Consider the following 19380-nt stretch of genomic DNA (forward strand, 5'->3'; position numbering starts at 1 on the left):
TTTTCCCTTTTTCTTCCAATTTAGTGGCCAATCGATCCCTATTTTAGTTCAAACACCCACCCTCGTACTGTATGCGTTCGCCAACTGCATCTCTCTGGCCGGCAGTCTCGAAGGATTCACCTCGCCACTTTCGTGACAAGGCGAATCCAGGCTGAACCACTGCTTTTTCCGACACAGAGACGCATTCATGTGACGAACACAAGCCGACTCCGCCCCCCTCCCAAAGACAGCATTGCCAATTATTGCTGCTTCATCGAGTCTGGCCATAGTCGGATCTGACGAGACCGAGGCGCAAACCCTGGTCCCCAGTGGGCAACTGTATCGACACAAAGCCGATGCTTACACCGCTACACCACCGCGGACCCCTCAATGTTGTATTCTGTAAATTGTGTAAACACAACATCCATTGCACGTTGTCCATCTTGGGAGAGAGATCCCTCCTCTGTTGCTCTCCCTGAGGTTTCTTCCTATTTTTTCTCCCTGCTATAGGGTTTTTTTTAGGAAGTTGTTCCTTATCCGATGCGAGAGTCTAGGGACAGGATGTTGTGTTGCTGTAAAGCCCATTGAGGCAAATTTGTAATTTGTAATAATGAGCTATACAAATAATAATTGACTTGACCTGCATGAGCAATGTAAATACCAACAATAATAGGCCAGGCTGCCTACAAGAGATCCAGTTCCTCCTACCTTGAAACCGAAGCGACCACAGAGGCCTCTGGCTCTGGTTGCTCTTCAGAGTCGATTGGCTTAGATTTTCTGGTAAATCCAAAATTTGCGGGTAAGCTTCCTTGTTTTCTTTTTGACATCTCTGTATGCTGACTACAAAACAGCAAAATTAATATATCGACTCGACACGCTGACTGTGTGGGACTAAGAAAGATTTTGTTTTTTTTCTGATCTTTGAGTTAAAGTGAGTTATTGCGCCACCATGCTTCGATGGTGATAACAAGAATAGCATGCATGCTGGTATCTTTATTAACTGTAACTTCTCCTATGGGTCTGAGTGCAACTCCACCCACTTCATAATTTTGAAAAATGCTAAAAAGTGGGCAAGAGCCTGGGGGGGGGGGGGTTGAGGAAGCAACATGGGCAGGAGTAGCTGGGGAGATCTGTGAGAAGGGCCTGGCGGGAGTTGCTGGCTCACCACTGCGCCTAGTCCCCTCCACCAGCCTGCCTTTGGGCATGGCATCGAACACCACCCCCACTGCTGCAATGGGGATGTGCAGCAGATGGAAGGGGGCCCCACGAGACAGGCCGTGGCTTTTCAGCGGTGGAGAGAGGCGGATGATGGGGAGACTGCTCGAGCACAGCCCGACCAACCAATTTTTCCGGTTGTACCTCTACAGCCATTAAAAGCACAAGTCCGAACCAAAATTGAAAATGATGAAATAACTATAACTAACTGTTAATTGAGAAAATTTCAAAAGGTTAGTAGAAAATGTAAAGGCACAAGATTAGCGAGTAAACTCCTGTGAATAATGAGTCTCAATCAGCATGAAAATGAATGCAGTTTCACAGTTTCACACTCGAGGGCTGGGGGTGGTGTTGCCCACCTCTGATTAGAAGACGTTAACGTTCTTTTTTTGTTTTTTTCATTGTGTAGATGAGTCCCAACCGGTCGACTCTATGTCAGCATTGGCCTTGCAAGGTTCAGGGCTGATTTAAAACAGTAAATGGTGTGTTCAGCCATTATCCACCCACGATATGCCAATTTTTGTAGTAAATTTGCTAAGAAATGTCATTATTAACACCATCATTGATTCGTTTCATGACTGCACAGTCATATTATTCAGTTTACAGCTCAAAAACATGTTTAAGTGTTTCGTGGCTTTTTAAAATTAATTAGTGATGAATAACCCTCATGCATGAATCATACATTAGTTATAGCCCGATTTTATGCATGATCTATCATGATGAAGATACAGAAAAATAGAAATGCCTGGCAAAAAATAGCATATTTTCAATATTTTAGAGACCCCCCGAAATTTCACAAATCATGTTTTCAGGAAAGCTCATGTCTTATTAAGAGAAGCCAAACTGCTCCTGGCTCCCCAGTAGTTCGAACCCTGGTGCAGACTGTTTTTATGTTATTCTTTTTTTGAGGGGGGGTTTCTCCCTTTTTCTCCCCAATTGTATTTGGCCAATCACCCCACTCTTCCAAGCTGTCCCGGTCGTAGCTCCACCCCTTCTGCCGATCCAGGGAGGGCTGCAGACTACCACGTCTCCTCCAATACATATGGAGTCACCAGCTCCTTCTTTTCACCTGACAGTGAGGCGTTTCGCCAGGGGGACGTAGCGCGTGGGAAGATCACACTATTCCGCCCAGTTCCCCCTCCCTCCCAAACAGGTGCCCCGACCGACCAGAGGAGGCGCTAGTGCAGCAACCAGGACACATACCCACATCCGGCTTCCCACCCGCAGACACAGCCAATTGTGTCTGTAGGGACGCTGACCAAGCTGGAGGTAACACGGGGATTCGAACTGGCGATCCCTTTGTTGGTAGGCAATGAAATAGACCGCTATTCCACCCGGACACCATATTATTCTTAACGATTTCACACAAACCAGAAAAAAAATGCAACAGTCAGTATGTCTTCTGAATGAATTGTGGTTTATTTGGTAACGTTTCGTAGTGTGACTGCTTTACTTTTGCATTAGTACTGTATGAAGTTAGAGGTGTGCTATTTGAAAGATTTTTCCTACCTCGGGCATCCAGTGGGGAGACCTAATGTCAACTTATCCCTGCCCCCTCCCTCCCCATCTCATACATCTGAGTAGGAGACTTTCCCAGGCAGTAGCCTGCCTAACTCACAAACTAGAATCAGAGCGCCCACTCCGACAAGGTTAATTTACCCACATGGTGACATGATATCATTGATGTGACGTGCAAATGAGAGATGGAAAACCGACCGCACAAATGTCACCATTCCGAATTTTTTGTGTGTGGGTGCCCTGTGCCACCCCTGGCAAGATGCTGCCCTGGGCGGCAGCCCGTGTCACCCATACGTAAATCCGCCAGTGTTGTCACTCAGAGCTGTCGATTAGAATTGCTGAGCATCATTTCCCTCACTAATTTCTGCAACATCGTTTTGTATTTCGATTTGAGCATTTGCCTTCCAGTGTTGACGTCGGGGGATTTTGAACTTTTTTGTTGTTGAAATATTGTCATCATTTCACGACGAACCAATAAGGGCAAACCATTATTCACACAAAGGTGACAGTAATCAGTTTCCCCTGCTAAGTGTTGGAGAAAAACCCCCACATCACCTCCATATTACAGTGCCTCTCAACCACTTAATTGAAATGTGTTTTCTGAAACAGCCAACTTTACAATGACCCAGACATAGCATCTCATATGTCATACCTTCATAGTAGCAAGTCATCATGTGTTAGTATGTTTCTGCCATTCTTGACAGTTACAATGAACTCTTGTTAGTGATGTCTTAGGAGTGTTTTAATAGAAAACCTCCCATCATGGCCTCTCTCATTGGTAATGTCTGCCTTTAATCACCTTGTTTTACAGCACAGCAGAGGAGTGTAAAGGATGTCGTGCTATCCCCCATTCAACAGCATGGTGTCCACGTCTGTCTGAGGTATGTGCTTGTTTTTCTCTGACTGCTAAATCCTTGCTTCGCTAACCTAAGGTTGATGAAGATTTCTTATTCATGGCTACCCTTTGCACACAATTCTCTGCATGCACCCACTGAGTAGCAAACTTCACTTGAACAGTTGTGGGTTAAGCATCTTGTTCAAGGGGGCTTTGATGACAGTCGTTGGAAGTGTCACGGGAACAGCATGTCTGCTCGCAAAACTGCCTCTCTTAACCACAGGCTACCACCCCCGCCGCCGAGACTTCATTCCCCAGTGACACACTTGCTCTGTGTTACAGCAGTGTCATTGCTATTCCTTTGTTACAGTCCTTCCACTGTGCTGCACAATGGATTGCCTACACCTGCCTAATGTTTTGATGCTTTGCTGCTGCTTTGACCCAAGAGATGCCCTCTTAGTGCACAACACAACACACATTATGCTCGGTCCATTCTTTATTTCTCTTTGTTTCTCTCCTAAGAGGACTCTCAGACTTATTTTACTGCTCTCATACAGCTCATTCTGGTCTACAGTTATTCCCCGTTGCTATATTACTCAGTTCTCTGCTGCCTCCCTGAAGAGAGATTTCCAGCTTGAAAAGTTTCCGGGCGTACATAAAAGGATTCTACTAAGTGCCATGCTTGCATTTTTGTGTGAATGGATTCTACTTTGAGCATCATATCTTGTAGGAGAAAATGTTGGACTTTAAACATGAATTTGGAATCATCTTATTTAGCATGCATGATCAGAATAACAGAATTGTGCACCAGTGTTTCCATTTTTAAAATGAAATGCAACCCAGTGTTATTGAGTACTGCTGGATGCATGGAAATAAAGTCTTACTCATTATGCCAAGGATAATGGCAAACACTTTCTGAATTAGCACTGAAATTCAAAGTCAGAAACAAAAGGATTTGTTGATAATCTTTACTTTATTTCATCCATCCAGCCATTATCCAAGCCGCGTATCCTAATTCGGGTCGTGGGATGCTAGAGCCTATCCCAGCAGTCATTGTGCAGCAGGCGGGGAAACACCCCGGACAGGCCACCAGTCCATTGCAGGGCTGACACATTCACACCTAGGGACAATTTAGTATGGCTGATTCGCCTGACCTACATGTCTTTGGACTGTGGGAGGAAACCGGAGCACCCAGAGGAAACCCATGCCAGACACGGGGAGAACAAGCAAACTCCACACAGAGGACGACCCTGGATGACCCCCAAAGTTGGACAACCCTGGGGTTCGAACCCAGGACCTTCTTGCTGTGAGGCGACCTTGCTAACCACTGCACCACCATGGCTCTGTACTTTATTTCAACTTGGTCTTAACTATTGTCTCTGAAAGAGCTCTCCTGACATGCAGTGGAACCAGGCGGAAGATTCCCCCTTCTGATTTATCAACTGTTTTATAAAGGACCCAGTGAGAACAATATAGTTAAACTCTCCATGAACTCAATTAGAAGCTTTGTCTTTGGAGCAATATGCAACTCGCTGAGCCTTAAAGACATTGCTAACTGGGATAATTATAGTCTGCCTTTAATTCAAATTCCTTTGTGTGTGTGTGTGTGTGTGTGTGTGTGTGTGTGTGTGTGTGTGTGTGTGTGTGTGTGTGTGTGTGTGTGTGTGTGTGTGTGTGCATGTGTGCGTTTTTAGATCCATCGTATGACTGCAAATCATTTATTTAGAAGATCTGGGTTGCCATCTATCTCTCATTGACACGCTGATTTTCAAAGCTTTGACTCTCCATCTTTTCCCTTAGCAGTAATAATCAATCACCCATTTGACTGTGCCTAATTAATGTTTATGTCCTGTGTTGGGTGTATCAGATGTCATTTTGATCTCTCATTACATACATAGCTGGTCACCTTCCATGCCTGAAAGAGTCATGCCCTCCTTAAAATATTTTTAGGCTTGCTTTTAATTGATCTGTCAACCATATTTAATTGGTCTACCATACAGAAATGTTTTGGCCTTTATTGTAATTGACTATGTGCAACATTTCTCCAAGTCCTGCCTCACTTAGGTGTTGGTCTGTCCAATTAAATTTTGATGATGATGAGCACCACTTTCAAAACTTCATCACATCAACAGAGTAATCACATTCAGAATGAATCTATATTACAAGTTACACGAGCAACACCTTATTGTACATACAATGACATAAAACACTATGTACCATATCATTTGTTCCGGATGACGCGCCGGAACAAATTTACTGCTGTCACAGTATATTTGTTCCGGCCGGGGAAAAAGTTCCGGTCGTGTCATCCGGAACTTGTTTCCCAAATATACTGTGACAGCAGGGAAAAGGTTCCGGTCGCGTCATCCGGAACTTTTTCCCCAGCCGGAACAAATTTGATGTCACAGTAAATTTGTCTTTACTCATTCCAGTGTCCTGTGATAGGGCTGGAATGGTTATTAGCGCGAGCGCAGGAGTGCAAATTAATAAAGTTCCAACAGCTGATTAGGTTTCAAAAAAAGGACTGGTTGTTAAAATCCCTAGTGTTTGCACTGCAACAGATTCAGTGGAGATCAAACTGGAGATGTCTGCCAAGGTGACATTGCCACCACCAGGACACATCATCAGTTGTGTACCTCAGCATTACAGGGTGTTTCGGCCTTTTATCACAAGACACCCTCCGCTGAGGCAGGCCCACCACAGGTTGATCGGTCCTGGGTGTGTGACCTGTGGTTAGCTGTTCACCCTGGCAGCCCAGACGGCGTCTCTCCTTTTGAGCCAGATCCAGTGGCTAGTCCTCTCAGCAGTGTTGGCTAGCTCTTTGATCACTCTCCTGTGGGCCTGCCCCCTGACTCCTAGTTCCCTCAGGAGTTTTGCTGTGGAGCTGGCAACAAAGCCCCTACAACCCACCTCCACAGGGCGCACCTTCACCTTCCAGCCTCTGTCCTCTGCTTCGGCTGCTAGGTTGGCGTACCGCAGCTTCTTACGCTCGTACGCTTCATCGACTGCATCCTCCCAGGGGACTGTGAGCTCAATGATGTAAGCGAGCTGGTTAGCATTGGACCAGAGGACGAGGTCTGGTCGCAAGGTGGTTGTTGCGATCTCTGTCGGGAAGATGAGCTTCTGGCCTAAGTCCACTCGCATTTCTCAATCCCTGGCTGAGTTTAGAGAGCCTAAGTTGGGAAGTGAAGGGTTGGCCTTCAGTTTATCCCCCTCTCGAATGAAAGCTGGGAAACGCCGGGGCCCTTCCTGGTTGTTGAAGGGTTGGGCATTGATGGAAACCCTCTTGCAATCGAGTTCAGCTGCCAAGCACCTGAGCACCTGATTGTGTCGCCAGGTGTATCTGCCTTGGGTAAGGCTGGTCTTGCAGCCAACCAAGATATGCTTGAGGGTTGCTGGGGCTGTACACAGGGAGCAAGATGGATTCTCTCCAAACCAGAGATTTAGATTTATGGGAGAGGGCAGGACATCATATGTGGCCTTGATGATGAAACTCAGCCTGTTTGATTCCATGCTCCAGAGCTCACTCCATGTGAGTTTCCTCTTTTCAACACCCTCCCACCTCATCCAGCGACCCTGTTTGGCTTGTGCTACGGCTTTAGCACATCTGGCTGCTTCTTCCTGTCGGCAGACCTCCTCAACCACCATAGTTCGCCGTTCGGTAGTAGTCGCCTTTTGCCAGGTAGGTGTTTTTATTCCCAGGCCAAGGCCGCCTCTGCCTTGTTGAACATGGCCTACTACGTCTCGGTGGCGGAGGGCAGATTTCGCCTCCAGTACAGCTGCAGCCGGGGTCCATTTCTTCCCTGTTGCTAGGGTTGGAGCAACTCCTCTCACTATTGGGTCTCGGGATTCTGTGAGGGACATGTCCAGCCTCACTTTGGCACATTTGAATTCCTCAACCAGGCTGGAAATTGGCAGTGCGAGGGCTCCATTGCCGTAGAGTCCAACACTGCTGAGGCACCTTGGCAGTCCAAGCCACTTCCTCACCTGCGAGTTCACTAGCCTCTCCAAGCGATTGGCATGAGATAGTGAGACTTCGTACATAGTTATTGGCCACATGAGTCGGGGTAGCAGCCCAAACTGAAAGCACCAAAGCTTCAACTTCCCGGGCAGTGCAGTGTTGTTGATTTGCCTGAGGCCACTGATTGTATCCTGGCGAAGTTGCTCCAGTTGCTGGGTGTCTTTGAGGTCTGCATTGTACCACCGTCCGAGGCTCTTGATGGGCTTCTCCCGGACCGTGGGGATTGGTTGATCACTAATGCAGAACCGTTCATCTACTAGTTGGCCTTTGACAATGGAGATGCTGCGAGATTTGCTTGGTTTAAACTCCATTCGTGCCCACTTGATGTTCTCCTGGAGTTTCTGCAGCAGGCGCCTGGTGCATGGTTTTGTTGTTGCTATGGTGGTCAAGTCATCCATGTACGCCCGGATTGGTGGAAGACGCAGGCCATTCCTGGACCTTTCGCCTCCCACCACCCATCGAGATGCACAGATGACGAGCTCCATTGCCATGATGAATGCCAGGGGGGAAATAGTGCAGCCCGCCATAATGCCTATTTCCAGATGTTGCCAAGTGGTGGTGGTGTTCTGTGTTGTGACACAGAACTGGAGATCCTGAAAATAGGTCTTGACCAACTCTTTGATATTTTTGGGGACATGGAAAAAATCAAACGCCGTCCACAGGATCTTGTGAGGAACTGATCCAAAAGCGTTGGCAAGGTCTAAGAAAACCACGTGCAGGTCTCTCCGTTCTTTCTTGACAGCTTGTATCTGGTGCCAGATGATATTAGCATGCTCCAGACATCCTGAGAAGCCATGGATCCCGGCTTTCTGCACTGATGTATCAACAAAGTTGTTTCTTTGCAGGAATGTGGAGAGCCTTTGGGCAATCACACTAAAAAATATCTTTCCCTCTACATTAAGAAGGCTGATCTGGCGAAACTGGCTGATGCAGGAAGAGTTCTTTTCCTTGGGGATCAGAATGCCTCCTGCTCTTCGCCATGCCCTGGGTATGACTCTTTTCTGCCATGCCAAGAACGCCATTTTCGCGTCATCCGGAACTTTTTCCCTGGCCGGAACAAATTTACCGGGACAGCTCCACTGACCATAGCAAAGTACAGCAGTCGCCATTCTCTTTTGAACTACAATTGCGTCACAATATTAAACAGTGCCATCTAGTGGCTGTAGTTGAAATGCTGTGTATTTGTCCAACAAAACTACATTGTATAAGTCGCTTTGGAAATAGAAGTCGAATCAGCCAAATGAGTAAAAAATCAGCTACTTATAGTCAGTGGCGGATCTAGAGATTTTTTCCTGGGGTGGCAAAGGGGTGGCAAGACTGTGTCCCAGAGGTGGCAGCTGCCACCCCGTAGATCCGCGCCTGTGAGGGGGAGGGGGATTCTAAATCGGTGACTTCTGTTTGAGATGAGCTTGGTACGGGTCTCATTGACCTTCGCCATGCATGTACATAAAATATACTTTAAAAACATATTATCTGATTTATAAATGGGGTGGCAACAGGGGGGGCAAGACTGTGTTCCAGAGATGGCCACCCCTTGCCACCCCGTAGATCCGCGACTGCTTATAGTCCCGGAAATAAGGTGAATGCGTGTGAACAAATTTACTGTGACATCAAATTTGTTCCGGTCGCGTCATCCGGAACTTTTCCCCCGGCCGGAACAAATATATTGTGATAGCAGTAAATTTGTTCCGGCCGACGCGTCGGAACAAATATATTGGGAAAAGTTCTGGATGACGCGACCGGAACTTTTTCCCCGGCCGGAACAAATTTGATGTCACAGTAAATTTGTTCACACGCATTCACCCTATTTCTGGGACTATAAGTAGCTGCTTTTTTACTCATTTGGCTGATTCGACTTCTATTTCCAAAGCGACTTATACAATGTAATTTTGTTGGACAAATACGCAGCATTTCAACTACAGCCACGAGATGGCACTGTTTAATCTTGTGACTCAATTGTAGTTCAAAAGAAAATGGCGACTGCGGTACTTTGCTATATGGTCAGTGGAGCTGTCCCAGTAAATTTGTTCCGGCGCGTCATCCGGAACTTTTTCCCCTTCCGGCCGGGGAAAAAGTTCCGGATGATGCGACCGGAACTTTGTCCCTGCTGTCACCGTATATTTGTTCCGGCCGGGGAAAAAGTTCCGGATGATGCGACCGGAACTTTGTCCCTGCTGTCACCGTATATTTGTTCCGGCCGGGGAAAAAGTTCTGGATGACGCGCCGGAACAAATTTACTGGGACAGCTCCACTGACCATATAGCAAAGTACCGCAGTCGCCATTTTCTTTTGAACTACAATTGAGTCACAAGATTAAACAGTGCCATCTCGTGGCTGTAGTTGAAATGCTGCGTATTTGTCCAACAAAATTACATTGTATAAGGCGCTTTGGAAATAGAAGTCGAATCAGCCAAATGAGTGAAAAAGCAGCTACTTATAGTCCCAGAAATAGGGTGAATGCGTGTGTATGTGTCTGTCTACCTTTCGGTCTGTTTATCTGTTGTCTGTCACTCAAACAAAGTATCAACTAAAATACTCAAGGACAGTGTGGGACAAAAGTTTACCACATGACCTTGCAGGAAGACAAAGGCTTAATGTACACAGACATGTGAGTTATGTCTGTATTGTGTCTGTCCATAGATACGGCAGAAACCTGAGGCTACTTAAGGAAGACTCTGAGCAAGGCCTGACTCTTCTGCTGAAGCACACTCAGCTCTTCCTCTCCACACAAAGCATCAATGGAGCTTCAAAAATCAGTATCCTGAAATAGAAAGTATATGTGCACACACTTAGGAATACATGCATGCATTTACACAGTTTTCGTCTCTCTTTTTATCTTTCCTCCTTTCCTGTGTCTCACTCCACATCCCACAGAATTAGGTCAAATTTGGTCCCAAACTGCATTGCACAGAGCAGGTACGTATAGATAAACAAAGGCCGGTGAAAAATAGGTTAAAAATGAGTGTGTGTACATGCCCAATTTTACCTCCTCCTCTCACTATGTCTCTCATTGACGAACAGATCTAGCTGCTATAGGCTATTGGCAGGACTATGGGGATAACATGACTCTTCTCACTGTGAGAGAGAGCCAGACAATATCTATCCACTTCTGTCGGAGCGAAAAAATACAGTACATCTTAACTTCCTCTACGTCCCATTAGATAGTGTAGGCTATTCTGTCACTTATGGCAGACGATACGCCTTTTCTTTCTCAGAACAGTCCATAGGTTTCTTTGGTGTGTGTGGGAAGTAGAACCTGAAAAAAAGGGAAGGGATGACTTTATCTCAATTACTGTAATTTTCTCTGGCACACAACTGTATTAGTGAGAACACGCTGAGATTTGCATAGAGTGGAAAATATTAGGGTGTTTATTAAAGAAGGTTGAATCAGTTCATCTGGATACGTTTATTGACAGATACGTTTCATCACTCAACTAAGTGACATCTTAGACTGAAGATGTCACTTAGTTGAGTGATGAAATGTATCTGTCAGTAAACGTATCCAGATGAACTGATTCATCCTTATTTGATTTTGTTACCTGGATTATTGAGCATGCATCAAGACGTTAGGGTGTTTGTTATTTCCTTGAAGTCAACTAACTTGGTGCCTCATTTTACAACACCGCAGAGATTCTACACACAAAAGAAGAAATCTACATGCAGTCACAATTAATGTTATCAAAAAACAAAAAAACATGTGCATGCTTTCCTGTATGTGATTACCCCTTTATGCTGTCTGTACTTTGCAGGGGGACAGCCATGGTGTAGGTTGTTTTCATGAGCACATGCTGGGCCCCTTGATGTTGTGCAAGGTTCAAATGCAACAGAATATCTAAACATCATTGCTAATCAGGCACAGCCCTTCAAGGGGGCAATTTATCCATCCACAAATGGATTTTTTCCCCGCATGATTATGCCCCATGCCACAAGACTCTAATGATTTTGGCATCATTGTTCCACAAACAACATCATGTATTCAGGTTTATACAGTGGCATGCCCAGTCATTTGAACTCAGTCCAGCTGAACATCTGAGGGATGAGACGCTGCTCTCAGACTGGAGATCCACTCTCGGCCGACTCAACAACATGAGCCAGCGTCCCTGTGGAATGTCTTCAACACCTTGTTGAGTCAGATAAATGGAGGCTGTTCTGAGGTCAAAATGAGGTATAACAAAACATAATGGAGGCATACCTGAAGATCCTTTACTTTTTCTTTCTTTTTTTTATCCCCTTTTCCTCCCCCAATTGTATCTGGCAATTACCCCACTCATCCGAGCCTTCCTGGTTGCTGCTCCACCCCCTCTGCCAATCTGGGGAGGGTTGCAGACTACCACATGCCTCCTCCAATACATGTGGAGTCACCAGCCACTTCTTTTCACCTGACAATGAGGAGTTTCGCTAGGGGGCCATAGTGTTTGGGAGGATCACGCTATTCCCCCCAGTTCTCCCTCCCCCCTGAACAGGCACCCTGACTGACCAGAGGAGGCGCTGGCGCAGCAACCAGGACACATACCCACATCCGGCTTCCCACCCGTAGAAACGGCTAACTGTGTCTGTAGGGACGCCCGAACAAGCCAGATGCGACACGGGGATTCGAACCCGGATCCCCGTGTTGGTAGGCAACGGAATAGACCGCCACGCCACCCGGACGCCCCGAAGATCCTTTATTTTAACCTACCAGATACTATATTGGTTGTCCAAGAACTGAACACCAATACGTAAAATGTATCATGGATGAAGATATCTTAAGGGGCCGCAAGAAGCAGTGTATACACTCACATTCATATTTTTTTGGAAATTGCACTAATGAGTAGTTTTCAGGCATCCAGGGGCCACACAGTCAGAATAAAGGATAAAGAAAATGTACAGTTCAAGTAAAAACATTTATCGGAAAGTTTATCGGAAAAATGATTTTCACCCAGCAGCAATGGTATGCCATTGAGGACGTGTGTATGCTAAACGCCTTGAAACATGAATGTTTTTATAATGTCGCTACCAACAAGAAACAATTAAAATGTCATTCGGTTCCCATCTAGGGAAAGTAGAGCTAAATTGGCTGCATTCTCTGAGATGAATGTTGTATTTTTCTCACTTCTGTATATTATACATCATCACTGAGGCTTATCTGCCAGTCGCCTGTAGCGGCTTTTAAGTGCATCTGCACCTTTGTTCATAAAACGTGCCCCAGTAGTAAACAAACCCCTCTTAAAAGCCGTGTCACTCCCAGTTTTTCTTCATCATCAGCTGAACATTCATGTCGGTGCCTCTGCACCGACGTAGCAGACACACTTACCACATGTGAGACAAAGAGCCCATCAGTGCTGTTGGCAATTATGTGACAATAATGAGGGAAACTTTCTACCACAGGGCGAGCAGGTGTTCCTAAGTGTAGCTCACCATGGTATCCATACCATCCGCATCACATGAGATGATAAAAATAACAAAAATGAGTAAAGAAAAGATGCAAGATTGCACTCATTAAAACCTTCCTGTCTGAGCAAAGATAATTAAAAAGCACAGCTTTTGTCTGGGCCCATTACTCTTTCGCTCACAAAACAGAATGAACTATCATCATCGGGATGTGAGCCCATCTTTACACATGGAGTTTGCCAACTGACATCACACTGTACCTTGGATCACACTCAGAGTTTGCTTAATTATGGCGTCCGGGTAGCGTAGCGGTCTATTCCGTTGCCTACTGGGGGGAATAGCGTGATCCTCCCACGCGCTACATCCCCCTGGTGAAACTCCTCACTGTCAGGTGAAAAGAAGTGGCTGGCGACTCCACATGCATCGGGGGAGGCATGTGGTAGTCTGCAGCCCTCCTCGGCTCGGCAGGTGGAGCAGTGACCGGGATGGCTTTGAAGAGTGGGGTAATTGGCTGGATACAATTGGAAAGAAAAAGAGGGGAAAATCCACAAAAAAAAAAAAAACGAAAAAAGAATTTGCTTCATTAGCATTATTTAGCACAACACAAGGAAACAATCTCCACTGGTGACGTCTACTTTAGTACAGAAATTCTCCTGCCTGTTAAGTGTTAATGTCACTGGGGTACAGCTCTCTCTATATGTTTTGGGTAGTAAAAGAGGAGTCTGACACCGTCTAAAATTATATTCTGTTAAAATTCTCCTCGTGTCCTGATGGGGAACTTGTTGTAGCAAGTGAGCCTGGCTCCGAGCATTGATTAGCCGGTGGGGAGTGCCAGGAGATGTCGAGTGGGTCACCGAAGCACATCTGTATCTAACTAACCACTCCCTGTTTATATGTCTACCCAGCTACCACTGGGAGACATATAAACAGGCGTATATAGATTGGAAACAGCAACCAGACATGGGAAAAGGAACAAGGCAAGTGGACCGTAAGCATCTGAAAAGGCTGCATTTTAGATCACTGCCAACATCCCTGAAAGGGCTGATTAACTACTGGACCCCTTGGACAGAGACTGGCCTATTTGTGCTGATTTGTTTTTGTTTCTCCAAAGTCACATGACATGGAGTGCTAAGCATTTGGCCCTTCCTGCTTGGCTGGTAAACGTTTACAAACCCCTCCTTTTTTTTTGTTCTTAAGAAAAACAAACTTAAATGCGGGATCACAATTTTAAACTCTAGGGGTGCAGCATGTGCTCAGTGTCATGTGAGGACTTAAGACATAACAAGTGTGTTATAACAATTAACAGACATTCATTTTGACACTAGCATGAAGTGGTTTTGTTTTTTTTCATGCTAACTGATGATGAACTGTTGTGGTTTCCATTTGCTCATTTTGGTCAATTCATAATCTGTAGCATCCCAACTGTCTCAGAGCTGGCCAGTAAAAATCAGAGAACGATGCTTTATTTTGTTATTTTGAAGTCCTAAATGGTCGTTATTTAAATTGCAGCGCACGTCATTGGAAGCCACAAAAACAAAGAAAAGTGGATTTATGAAGAGCACAAGTGTTGCAGCACAAGAACACTTAGACCTGAATGTAGCCGAGAACCATCAGATTTTTTTCCATTCCATTATCCAAGCCACTTATCCTACTTAGGATCGTGGGATGCTGGAGCCTATCCCAGCAGTCATTGGGTGGCAGGCGGGGAGACACCCTGGACAGACTGCCAGTCAATCACAAGGCTGACACATTCACACCTAGGGACAATTTAGCATGGCTGATTCACCTGACCTACATGTCTTTGGACTGTGGGAAGAAACCGGAGCACCAGGAGGAAACCCATGCAGACATGGGGAGAACATGCAAACTCCACACACAGGACGACCCGGGACACCCCCCAAGGTTGGACTACCCAGGGGTTCGAACCCAGGACCTTCTTGCTGTGAGGCGACCGTGCTAACCACTGCGCCAACGTGCCGCCCATCAGATTATTGGTACAATAATTAACCCACTTTGCAGACAAAGGAACCGGAGTCAGCCAAACACCTCTCTCACATCCATTTAGAGATTGGGAAGAGGCTGCCAAATTGAGCCATTGCTGAGACAGCCCCACTCTTGAAAGGAAGGTTAAGAAGCAAGGCCACAGAGAGGACATTTCTCATTTAGTTTGGGTCTGATCCACTCCTGCTTTCCCATAAACCTTTAAAGCATCTTCCTACCACACCTCTATACCATTTATTTTATTCTGTTTAGATAAATATTGTATGATTCCACTCTCCACCTCCTCCTGCTTCATTTATGGTCAAAAGAGCAGTTTGAGTTTGTACAATGAGATGCTCCAACACACAACACTTGAAGTTGAATGTAGAATGCTACACACTGAGAATGTTTTTGGTCTGTGACTCCACTGTTCCTTAACTATCCTCCAGCTTCTTCACAAGATGGCTACCCGGGCCATGACTGGCTGACATCTACAGTTTTCCTTATTATGGCTGGAGATATGGACAGGTGTCTTCATTTGTTACTCAATCTGTCCTCTCTGCTCACCTCAGCATTTATATGGCCAGCAAGAATACACGCCTCTGTGAGTACAAGTACATAACTATGTACACACACACGTAAAAACACGGCCTACCAGGGGAATCTCGTGTATATGAGATATATACATGCAAGTGTTAAAGCCATGAAATTGTCTATCGTGCCTTTCTATTCAGACCTACCTGTCTTAAATAAGATAACAATAATGATATAATAGTATAATGTGTATAATACAATAATATGCCTTAGCATAAGAGGTTTGCGAGTAATCACCACTGTATTTAGATTCTAAGAAATAACAGCCATTCGCCTGTTATTTAACACCATTGCGTTAAATAACAGGCAAATTATTTAACTCCATTGAGTTAAATAACAGGCGAATTGAGCTGAAATGAAATCCATTTGCAAGCTCCATTGAGTTTGCAAATGGATTAATTACATTTTATGCCTAATATTTATCTTGGCCTGGTTGAACGTTCAGTTAAGCACTAGGTCAGTTATATGAGAGAGTTCTGAGAATCTCAAAAAGCCCCTATTCTGGATGGTATTGTTTTAAAATCACAATGTTATCTGTTTCCACGTGTTTGTGTAAGTATGGGTGTGTATATGTGTGTGCATTTGTTATGGAAATCTTCACACCAAGAATAATGTAGTATATCCGGAAAATTTTGATGCAATGTATGAAGGAGGAATAATGCATAGACTGATAAGAATTGAAACCAACAGAGCCAGATGGAGAGAAGAGGAATGAAAGTCAGTAGGAGCAAGACGGAATACCTATGTGTGAATGAGAGGGAGGACAGTGGAATGGTGAGGATGCAAGGAGTAAGGTGACGAAGGCGTATGAGTTTAAATACTTGGGGTCGACTGTCCAAAGTAACAGGGAGTGCAGAAGAGAGGTGAAGAAGAGAGTACAGGCAGGATGGAGTAGGTGGAGAAGAGTGTCATGAGTGATTTGTGACAGAAGGGTACCAGCAAGAGTTTAAAGGATGGTTTACAAGACGGTAGTGAGACCAGCTATGTTATATGGTTTGGAGACAGTGGCGCTGACAAAAAGACAGTAGGTGGAGCTGGAGGTGGTAGAGTTGAAGATGCTAAGATTTTCATTGGGAGTGACGAAGAAGGACAGGATTAGGAACAAGTACATTAGAGGGACAGCTCAGGTTGGACGGTTTGGAGACAAGGCAAGAGAGGCAAGATTGAGATGGTTTGGACATGTGTGGAGGAGAGATGCTGGGTATATTGGGAGAAGGATGCTGAATATGGAGCTGCCAGGGAAGAGGAAAAGAGGAAGGCCAAAGAGGAGGTTTTTGGATGTGGTGAGAGAGGACATGCAGGTGACTGGTGAGAAAGGAAGAGGCAGAGGACAGGAAGAGATGGACACGGATGATCCGCTGTGGCGACCCCTAACGGGAGCAGCCGAAAGTAGTAGTAGTAGTAGCCAGATGGAGTTTTGGTTCTAACTTAGCTACAACCTTTACAAATCACGATGTGCAAGTGTGTACCTAATGCTGAGAAAGTAAGAGTAGACCAGAAAGTGTGGAAAAAAGAACAGATATAGGTCAAATGAAGAAAAATTGATGAATGATGAAAAGAAAGACAGTTAAAATTGGCGGTAAAACTGAGTCTGAAAACTCTTGTTTCAATTGCTCTAAATTGCAGAGGAGAGCTGCAGTTGAGATCTTGAGTTTTCTATCGTTCCAGCAAACCTCAGCCATCTTGTTGCCTCTCATTACAGCTTATTACAGCTCAGAAGGATCTGTGCTGGCCCTGTGGTATGTGCTCTGTGTGTATTGGATCTGGACATGAATAGTCTCTCCACACAGCAGAGTTAGGTGCAGACTAGCTAATGCATTCGATTTGGTCAATATCACGGAAAACACAGGGACATGGAATCAACTAACAGCAGCAAATTTAACGGGGCAACTTTAGAAGCATGCCTGAAGGATTTTCAAAATGAGAATGAATTGTTTAAAGATTTTCTTCAAGCTCTTTTTCTTTATACACTTGTTTAAAAATCAACCAAGTTTTAGCTTGAAGAAAACGTTTTGTTGTTTTCCATGGCCATGAGCCAGTCTGCAGGATCTGTTAACTGTCAGGCAGTCAGCAGACTCTGTACTCTTTCTTTACATATAGCATATTTGGTATTTGTCAAGTCAAGTCAATTTTATTTGTATAGCCTAATATCACAAATTACAAATTTCCCTCAAGGGGCTTTACAGCAACACAACATCCTGCCCTTAGACCCATTTATGTATATGTTCAGTTGATGCTAAATGATTCTCAACCCTGCTGTTTATTCAGTTGTATTTTGTTCATGCTACTTGGAAAATCTGTGTCAAGAATTTACAACTCTGTATACTCCCCCTCAGCAGAAAACCTGAAACTAAGTTGGTGTTTTTGACTGGTCAGACACCTTTACCTTGGAGTACCAAGGTCAAGCATCACTTAACATTTCCAGCTTGTTATGAAGAAATACTCTGAGAAATTGGGAGGGGGGGGGGTGAACTTTTTTCATAAATCTGCTCTTTATTCTTTTGTTTGTGTGCGTGTGTGTGTGTCTGTGTGTGTGTGTGTGTTTTTTTTCACAGATCCACATTCCAGTGGAGGTTGCCTGGTCAGGAATCCCTCCCATCTACTGGTGTACGGCTCACTTTGTGGAGATGTTGCTGAAGGCGGAGGTCCCTCTCGTCCACTCTGCTTTCAGAATGTCTGGATTCACCCCATCCCAGGTGATATATATATATATATATATATATATATAAACTTTGTTAAATGAAACACTCAATGGTAGGGAAGTGCTCAACAAATAAGGAGCAAAATAATCCAGTGAGTCAAGTAAATTCTTTATGAGACAGTACATGCCTGTTTCATGCCATTAGCAATCATCAGCTGTCAATAAAGCTACACAAGAAAGAACATACCATTTTAACCGCCTAGTCATACACATCACTGTTTAAACAAGCCAACATGCAGACTGATCAACCCCCACCAAACCGGAAATCAGAAAGGTAGGTAAAAAAACTGAAAACATGAATGATCAAATCTTGAAAAAAGTCCCCTTAAACCAATGGAAAAACACGGCCCAAGTATTAGAATGGTTTAGGAACATACATGACAAGAAGAACTGCAAATTTATATGTTTTGATATCTGGGAGTTCTACCCCTCCATAAGCAGAAAGTTACTATCCAAAACCATTGATTTTGCCGCAAAACACAGTGATATCCGAGCAAGACCGACATTATATACCAGACAAAGGAATCACTTTTGTACGACAATGGAAACCCATGGCAGAAAAAAAGGTAATAGCAAATTTGATGTAACCATGGGCGGCCTCGATGGGGCGGAAATGTGTGAACTAATTGAAATATATTTGGTATCTCAATTACAAGACCTAGACATCAGTGTCGGTCTCTATAGGGATGATGGGCTAGCAATTTGTTGCAAAACACCAAGTGAGGTCGAGCAAATTAAGAAAACAATATGCAAAATATTCTCAAACAATGGGCTAAAAATCACAATAGAAGCAAACAAAATCAAATTGACTTTCTGGACATCTCAATGGACCTTTGGAACGGCACATACAAACCGCATATTAAGCCCAATAACACGCTGCAGTATGTCCACAGAGAAAGCAACCACCCACCCTCCGTCTTGAAGAACATCCCAGAAAGCATTAATAGAAGACTCTCAAAATTATTGTCAAATGAGTCCATCTTCAATGAAGCTACACCTCCATACCAAGAAACCTTACAAAAGAACGGCTACAATTTTAAGTTCAAGTACAATCCACCATTAAATACTGACTGCCAGCAAACCAACAAACATAGCAGAAGATGAAACATCACCTGGTACAACCCACCCTACAGTGATACCGTGGCCACAAACATCGGTAAGCAGTTT

General features: G+C 44.7%; 1 protein-coding gene across 1 annotated transcript in view; it reads left to right on the forward strand.

Moving 5' to 3' along the window:
- The window catches only part of tbc1d32 (TBC1 domain family, member 32), a 121520-nt gene that overhangs the window by 85735 nt on the left and 16405 nt on the right, over positions 1-19380 (forward strand). The window contains exons 29-32 of the mRNA XM_056294202.1: positions 3524-3593; positions 10209-10324; positions 15368-15522; positions 18068-18208. Of these exons, the coding sequence (XP_056150177.1) occupies positions 3524-3593; positions 10209-10324; positions 15368-15522; positions 18068-18208 (482 nt within the window). The remainder of the gene's footprint in view (positions 1-3523; positions 3594-10208; positions 10325-15367; positions 15523-18067; positions 18209-19380) is intronic.

Source organism: Lampris incognitus, chromosome 15, assembly GCF_029633865.1.
Source record: "Lampris incognitus isolate fLamInc1 chromosome 15, fLamInc1.hap2, whole genome shotgun sequence".
Taxonomy (NCBI): domain Eukaryota; kingdom Metazoa; phylum Chordata; class Actinopteri; order Lampriformes; family Lampridae; genus Lampris; species Lampris incognitus.